Genomic DNA, 9,197 nt, shown 5'->3' on the forward strand with positions numbered 1-9,197 from the left:
CGAATGTTACAGTTTCTCTCTGGGAGCTCTGAAGCAATTCCACAGCTCTCACCACAGTGTTAGCTGTACTTGAATTAGGGAGTGGGACTTATTTAAGAACAATTGCCCAAAGATCCCATGGTCTTGAGGCATAATTCAATACCATGGCAGACTGCTGCTGCCAATTGCTGCAAGCTCCGGTAGGAGACAGCTGGCCACTGAATGCAATGCAGGTACCAGAGTATGTGACAGACAATATGTACCATCTATTGCCATTAAAGGGCATGTATCTAAATGTGGATGGGCAAGGGGCATCTGAAAACCATACTCACTGAGTGCTGTTGTACACCTCTGCCACAGTGCTCTGTTATCTCTGACAAATACTGCTTGCAAAAAAAGTCTTTATGTACTGCATTCTAGTCCATATTGTTGCATGTAAATATTTTTCTTTTTGTACAGTATTTTTTGCTACATACTCTCTGTACTCTTGCATGAGTATTCCCCAGTCCACATTGGGGTGCTGAAATAGAAATTACATACATGCTGAGTTCTTCAATCTTTCATATGGATGAACAGCACCTGCAAGTATTACATAATCTTAAAAATACCACCTATAACTTAACTCATGCTTGTTCTATAGTTAATATACAGCTGACAACAGCATAATTTACTGTATTTGTGATTAAACGTTTTATACATTATAATTTAAAAGCAAGCTATAATCTAAATTTTGCAAAAATCATTGGCCAGAAGGTTTTGCTTTGTGAACAAAGTATGTGTGATTACCTTCCTGTACTGTTTTATGTGTGTGGTGAGGTGGGGGGGGGGGGGGGTTGTTAACTGGATATTTGTCTCCAGTCGGTTTTTACATCAGAAGTTTTTATGAAGCTTTTTTTTTTCTAAGTTATTTCAAAGCCTATGCAACAGGAATTGATCTAATTTATTTATTATTTTCTTTTGCTGACTATGTTAATCCCACTAGGCTAGTGGCCTTTTTTCAGTGAAGACCCAAGATGATATTTCTGCTACTAGGGGAAAATTCCACTATTCTTTTCGATAGGGGCCACCAAATCTTTTACATACACTTGAGTGACCATTAGCTCAGGCAAATGGGGCCTCAGGTTAGCATCTCAGCTGATGGATACACGCTCACCACATATTAGTTACATTGAAAGTGAAACTTTTATACAACAGGCTCTTAAATGTGTATAGGAGAAGTACATAAACAAAGTTTGCTGAAAACAATTAACTACTAGATTTATTTGGAGGATCAGGTGAGCTAGGTAGTACAGAAAGAGTGTGGAAGGCATTAAAGCCTTTTCCAAGATGCAAATTCTCACAGCCTCATTTCTGACATAGTGCCTACTTAATAATGGCAATACCTGAAGAGGAAGGATTCATTTTGCCTTGCACATGGGGGGGTGGGGGCTTTCAGTATAAATCACTGGAATGTTCTCTCATCAAGACATTCTTATTTATAGTGAAGAGACTACTGTGCATACTTGGCAGAGACTTGGGGCTGTCCTGCCAGTTTTGGGTTCCACAGTTGGTGAGAAAATGGAAGTTATTGGAGAGGCTAACAAAAAAAATTGATTTTACAAGAAGCAAATGCAGAGTGTGCATTCAATAGTCCGAATCCACAATCACCGAACACACTTTAACAAAAGCACTTTCACCGAAAAAGCGCTTTTGTTAAAGTGTGTTTAGAAAACAAAAAAAAAACATTACTTTTACGTTTTTGCAGGGGGGCACCCCCCACACACACCCTACTTAAATATTCTCACTCTGAGGTCGCACTACAGTGGGGAAAAGGGAATTATCACTTATCCCCTCTGTAGTGTGATCTCCGCAACTGGCATACTTACGCAAAAGTGCCTTTCGGTGAAAAGCACTTTCACGCAAGTATGCTCAGCCGAATCTGTTTCGGTTATGTTGCCATTCGGTGATCTGTACGGATCCCATATATATATATATATATATATATATATATATATATATATATATTATATATATATATAGATAGATATATTATATATAGCTATATAGATATCGAGAGAGATTATATATAGACTGATAAAGATATATCATATCTGTATAGATAGATATATATATATATATATATATATATATATATATATATATATATATATATAGATATATATATATATATATATATATATATATATATATATATATACACACACACACACACACACACAAACATACACACACACATATACAGCAGATATATATTTATATCAGTGCAGTGGAAGAATATCAAGGTTTTAATGACTTAAGCAGGGAATCATCTCTGCACATTGGAAGAGAGAGACAGGTGGTGGTTGAATGGGGGGGGGGGTTGGACAGGTAGGTACGTTTAGAAAGAGCTCCCCAATCAAGTACTGATGTATGTGACATGCATATGTCTATATTTTTATACTGTGTCCCCCCTCACTGCATGATAACCATTAACCCTTCACAGTCATTCAGCCTATTTGCTCCCAGTAAGGTACCAGAGCCAATCACAGTGGCCATCAGTAAAGTAGCCATTAGTATCATTTCTGGTTGTGGACATAACGCTGCACCCAGTGTCTGATGTAAGACTACCTATTCCTTCCCCTGTGTACTGTGCAGGTGTGGCTTGGCAAAGTGAACACGTCCTTTGCCTAGGTGTTACCCATGAAATACTTCTCTTTTTCTCTAGTAGGTGATGGCAGGTCAGCCATCATTCCTTCAAGGATAAGTGAGCCTGCATCGCTCACGTTCATCCTCATCCGTCTGGCTTCTCTCATGCCTGCAGTGCTCTCCTCCAAAAAAAAGGAAGCCAAGCTGGTGGTACCCTGCCATAAACAAACTATACAACAGAAGGAAGAAACTATTGCAGAAAAGAGGAAAATCCCAGGATGCAAAAAACTCCCTTACCAGCCTCAGTAAGAAGCTGAGATCTCTCATAAAATCCTCCAAAGCTAGGTACGAAAATAAAATTGCCAAAAATTCCAAAGACAACTACAAGGCATTCTATAGTTATATCAAGAATCTAAATGGCAATGCTCAGATCTGCTCTGAGCTATAACAGAACGGCATTAAATATACTAATCCCAAGGATATTGCCAATATCCTGGCAGATCAATTTAGTGCCAACTTCACCCCCCTCTCACCCCTTAAAGGGCCCATCTCAATACCAAAAGATTGCCCCATTCTGGTAATCATGGCCACACAGGTAGAAACCGCACTCTCTAAAGATAAGAATACAGCATCCATGGGACTAGATGACATCCTGGGCTGTGTACTACATGAACTACAAATGAACTGGCACCTCACTTAAGTGTCATGTTTAATCATAGCCTCACCTCAAGCTTTGTGCCCACTGAGTGGCGCACAGCTCCAGTTATCCCACACCACAAAGGGGGATCCACCTTGGATCCCGGGAACTACCATCCCATCAGTCTGACGAGCCTTATCTGCAAAGGCATGGAACTTATAAACACAGACATTGACAACCTTCAAACACTGAACCCCACCCAATTTGGGTTTGTGAATGGCCAATCTTGTCTTCTGAACCTGATTGACTTCTTTGAATCAGTCTCCAGAGCTGTGGACGAGGGTAAGGCAGTCCACACAGCCTATCTGGACCTTGCCAAGCCTACAACATCATTCCCCACTCTGGAATCATAGATAAACTTACTAAGCTGGGTATAAATCCCTATGTCACTCGATGGATTGCCAACTGGCTTTCTGACAGAACCCAGACTGTAAAAGTAGCCGACTCCAAATCTAGCTCCAGACAAGTGACAAGTGGAGTACCTCAGGGTTCAGTCCCGGGACCGTTCTTGTTTGGCATCTACTTCTCTGGAGTACAGGCCAACACTAAGGGACTCTGGCTAACAAAGTTTGCAGATGACTGCAAACTGGGAGCCATTATTGAATCCCGAAATTATGTAGATATTCTACAAAAGGGCCTTACAGAAACAGATGCTTGGTGCCAGAGCAATGGGCTCAAGCTTAATGCCAAGAAATGTATAGTTATCCCCTTTGGGAAAAAACATGTACCCATGAATTACCACATAGGTGGCAGTACACTAAACACCGAAAGTGTGATGAGAGACTTAGGGACACAGGTGAACAGTGGTCTTACCTTTGATAACCACATTGCCGCAACAGTCAGGAAATCCTTCTGTGTGGCACACCTCATCACTAAGGGCTTTTCATCCAGCAAAAAGTAGGTCATTGTCCCACTGTACTCATCCCTCATTAGGCCCATTATAGAGTACAACGCCCCGTTTGGTATGTACCTCACAAGACATCTGCAACAGCTGGAAAGGCCGCAGAAATACCTCACTAAAAGAATCACAGGCCTAAAGCAGATGCCCTATGCTGACCGTCTAAAATAATTCCAGCTATACTCTGTGGCATATCGTCTACTCAGAGGCGATCTCTGCTTAACATACAAGGCCATGTCAAACCCTGAGCTGTTGGACATGCTGCACTTAAAGAAATCCCAATCCCTCAGAGCCACATGCTCCAGGGATCTAAACTTTGTCATCACAATGAACAAAACATGCTGGAAGGATAGGTTCCTGACCCAGAGACTCCCCATACTCTGGAATTGACTGCCCATACATGTCAAGCAGAGCACCTCCTTGGCCCTCTTCAAAAGGAACCTTGATGATTGGATGGGAGATTGTAAATTCACCCCGGAGATCACTTCAGTCACCCTGCTAGACAGGGGTCCAGGGAAGTAAATATTGTGGGAAGAAATATCCAGGGAATTGTTTGGCTAGGCTTGTATAGGCCCTAGGGCCGATAGCCTGGTACCAACCCATGAACCATCTGAATCTTAGTCAAGGATTTCTCCCTCTGTGCCACAGAGCCAGGCTTATATCTTTGTTTTAATCAAGTTAGTATGTGTTCACGGCTGTGGACTGTCATTGTAAATTGGAGGACATGACAGTTTTTGTCTTTTTAGGTCTCATGACATGAAACCAGAATAGGGATGAAATGTAAGAAAAACACCACCAGATCAGAATAAAGCTGAAGTATTTCCTTTAATACACAGATCTGGTACCTCGGCTATTTGCCTTCAACCCGTTGAAGGTGAATGGCTGAGGTACCAGATCTGTGTATTAAAGATCCATTGATCTGTTGCTCCAGTGGTGTTTTTCTTCAATTTCTACATTTTTGTGTTTCTATCATAGGGATGAAATGTCCCTAACCTGGAGCAAAGGTGCAAGGATGTCCCATGCACATCTCACCACAGTTCCATGAAAGTGTCAGCAAAGTATTTGCTTCATTACCCAAGACTTTTACTAAATAGTCTGCAAACAGCTATAAAATCATGCTCTAATCTATAATTGAGGATATCTGGATGTGGCAAAATCCTCAAGTCTTCTCCTATGACAGAAAAGATGTCTACCACCAACCCGAAAAGGCTGCGCCACTAATCAGCCACAGGTTGCACAGACAAATGACCCACATCTGCACTAGTAGGGCAACACAAAGATGTCATGCTATTTGATCGACAGTGAAAAATTAATAAAACAGATCTGAATGAACTTAAACAAGGTGTTAACAGCAGCTTTTATTTTTCTTTCTTATCCCTTGTTGACTGGGTTAGTCCCATTAGGCTAGTAGCCTCCTTTTAGTGGAGACCCGAGGTGGTATTTATACTATTAAGGGAAATTTGCCCAGGGCACTGAGGAACTCCCCCTATTCTTTGGGATCTTTTACATACACCTGAGCGACCACCAACTCAAGCAGATAGCACTTCAGTTTACCATCTCATGCAAAAGACTACCTACTCAGAAGAGTAGCAGCCCCCCCCCCCATAATGTACTGCCAGCAGTCCATCCACTTGGTGTCGGAATAAAACTCACAGCCTCCTGCACAAAAGTGAGTGTGCCACCTGTTGTGCCACTGACATTTCTGTGCTAGGAATCTGGTTTAGGCAGCCATAGAGAGCCTGTTTTAGAGCCAGCATGTATAATATGAAAGCAGTACAGGATGAGACCAGCAAAAAGGTCTGAGTCAATGTCATGTGACCTCTGAAGAACGAGTATATGAATATGATACAGCTCTTTAAGTAATGAAATGAGAGGGAAGGGTAACTGAAATGATCAAACATTTCCAAAGAAATATGTTAAGTTTTGTAAAGTAATACATGCTTAAAGACAAAAAGTTCATTGATTCTGCAAAGGAAGAGAAGATAAGAGACTGGGAGTAAGAAAAGAATGCAAAGAAGTAATTAGTTAATTAATGAATTTGTTGTCTTTGGGTAGCTAGATGAGGTCTGTTAGATGTGCTATATAGCTCACCTGCTTTGTTTTGATTGGGATGCTTGCTATTAGTTCATTTTGCATGTAAAATTGGCAGAGAGTGACTCCATGCCTGCAGAATGCATCCTGTCCACAGAGCGATGTCTTACCCACTAGACTAGAGTGGAAAGCATTGACTGACATAATGTTCGAAGCAACCACAAAATAGATGCAGCAATACTTTCAGCAGTTCTCGAATCAGACGTAAGGAGTTTAGTTAGAAGCTGAACTAAAGGCACTGGAGGTATAAAGGAAAAGGACTACAGTGGTATGAATGGATCAAAGTGTGTCAGTTATAAAAACAATTCATGTCTAGTAGAAGATTCTCTGTTTCTTTGATTGACAACAATGACAATCAGGTTATGTCTCAAGTCTGAAACTGATGTATTTCCAAATCGTATGCAAATATGGTATAATGTGTTTGATACAGGGCTTGATCAGCAGCTGCTGCCCATTTGCTATAGATGTCTGCAGTTTCCATTAAACCTTGAATATTGCCCAAGTTCCCTGATTATAGTCACAAGTTTTGAACATACTGTAGCATAAAGAAGACATTGCAGTCATGTTACTGTAAATAGCACCCCTCCCCCATGGATACAATGCATTGTCTTCTTCCCATATTTAGAAACTGAAGGTGCTAAGTGCAGCTGTAATCCTGATTTTGTTTAGCAAGACTTGAGCTCAGTACTATTTGGAGAGTCAGAGACTTGAGACTGATTTGTTATAAAAAAGACTTTACTAATGCCATTGTCTCCTTGTCTCATCAGGTCCCAGAGAGATTCCTGGAAGTGGCTCAGATCACATTACGGGAGTTTTTCAATGCTGTTATTGCAGGCAAAGATGTTGATCCTTCCTGGAAGAAGGCCATATACAAGGTCATCTGCAAGCTGGACAGTGAAGTTCCTGAAATTTTCAAATCTCCTACTTGCCTGCAAGAACTCCTTCATGAATAGAAAGATCCAGACTTTTGTTTGAATGTATGAAAATGTGACATTCCCCTTTGAATTCCACTGGCCTACACTGTGGCTATAATAACTACATACAGATATATTATATTTTTTATTATTTTACCTGGAGACTGCTTTTGCAGATTATAAGGGGGATGATTTCAGCTGTGGGCCTCCTTGCTGGGTCACCTGAAACCCTCATCTGCTGGACATTAAAGGGTTGTGTTTCAGGGAGCTACAAAGTGTAAAAGCCTCTCTTTGCAAGTCCGGGCATTATGCTTTTTTGTGGTGAAAAAAGATACTGTGTCAGATAAAATGCTTACTTGCAAATTGGCAATAACATTTTGTCATTTCTGCAAAGCTGGGACAGTTGTCATCAAATAACACTACAGAAGGTGAAGTTTGTAATATGTATATGTTATTAGAGGTGTGATGTCTCTAATGCTTCTAAACATAGGACCTTATCTGTTGTTAGACTTTGTTCACAAAAATGTCATTTGTTTGACAAAAAGTATGTCTGTGTTTTTTGGTATTTATTCCGGATATTGGGTTCATAAGCCTTCTCTCTCCCTCTCTCACTTTCTCTCCCTGTCTTTTCTGTCTCCCCCTCCCTCTTTATCTCAGCTTTAGTCAGTTTCATTTAGTGTGCCCCTCAGCTTAAGCATATTGCAGGATATTTATTTTAAGACAAGGTAGATTTGCACAGTAAATACTTTCTTACAAGGTGAGGTGCATTTCTATGAACTATGATCCAGATTTTCATGAGTTGTACCACTGATAGAAACCATTTATGCTCCCCTTTTGTTATGTTTCTTTTAATGCATATTACTTTATATTTATTAAGAAACCATTGTATTAAAATAGCATGGTTCTAGCATGCCTATCAGGAATGACCACTGACTAAGAGGAGTTAAGGTCAAAGTATAAATATGATCAAAAGGCACTTTATTTGTATATATTTGTAATACATTGTTTGCCTGGCTCAGAAGATTATCGCAGGTGGCACAGCCATGAGAAGCCTTTGTAGAAGCTGTCACCATGCAAGTCAGAGTAAGTTGCCTTTACTGCAGTCAGGCCACTGTGTGTCCAGTTTACAAAATGTATGTTGGAGTGTAATGGATTTTTTGATGAAGACTCATCTAGTCAGTTTGATATAACTTGATTGACAAATAACAGATACTGTCATTTCATCAGGCATTTTCCACTGTGCTGTTATGTTGGGAAGAAATAATTTTGTGATCTACACAGTAGTTGATTTTTTTTCTAATTTTAAACTTATTCTGCAGCACGAATGTCATTATGAGGTAATTGTCAATAAGTTTAATCCCTCAAGAAAAGCAACATTTTGAGCTCTTCAAATCTTCTGCTTTGTGCATCACTTTGGGTGGACAAAAATTCTACCTAGGAAATCATAATGGAGAAAACAGTTAACTGCAACCAGATTCCAGCATGGATGAGTTTTCTGGGCACAGGACCCTAATCACACTAGATAGCAATGATGTTTGTGGGTAGAGCTTAGACCTGCACCCGGAGACTTAAGATGCCAGATTAAATAGAACAATAAGTAAAGCAATGAATAATGCTGGTTTCATCAATGGTATTAGTGCCATATCATAAAACATAATATTTGAGACAGTGTCATTCCATTTATCTGGTATGTATAATATGTCATTATATGTGGTGAATGAAACTGTGGGTGTCTTTCAGTTTATGTTCAGCAGCATATGTGCACTTCCATTCTGGTCCAATGTAGGGCATGGTAGTCTTTATGAAATCAAGTGCATTTACGTAATCACAAAGACTGCTATCACTCAGTTTCATTTAGATAGTTTATTACCTGGCTCTCCACAAAACGTATTTTATTATATCTATTCAGAACTTTTGCCACTAAGAATATGATGTGCTTATTCATTAATTTGCAACTTAGAGAAATATTATTTTGAGACACCTGCTACTCTGA

General features: G+C 40.0%; 1 protein-coding gene across 1 annotated transcript in view; it reads left to right on the forward strand.

Moving 5' to 3' along the window:
* Nucleotides 1-8,927, forward strand: part of PROX1 (prospero homeobox 1) — a 210,725-nt gene extending 201,798 nt beyond the window's left edge. Inside the window, exon 4 of the mRNA XM_044055509.1 lies at nucleotides 7,058-8,927. Within this exon, the coding sequence (XP_043911444.1) occupies nucleotides 7,058-7,243 (186 nt within the window). The 3' untranslated portion in view covers nucleotides 7,244-8,927. The remainder of the gene's footprint in view (nucleotides 1-7,057) is intronic.
* The last annotated feature ends 270 nt before the right edge of the window (nucleotides 8,928-9,197 follow it).

This window comes from Protopterus annectens, chromosome 1.part2 (assembly GCF_019279795.1).
Source record: "Protopterus annectens isolate FY-2018-M chromosome 1.part2, PAN1.0, whole genome shotgun sequence".
In the NCBI taxonomy this organism is placed as follows: domain Eukaryota; kingdom Metazoa; phylum Chordata; order Ceratodontiformes; family Protopteridae; genus Protopterus; species Protopterus annectens.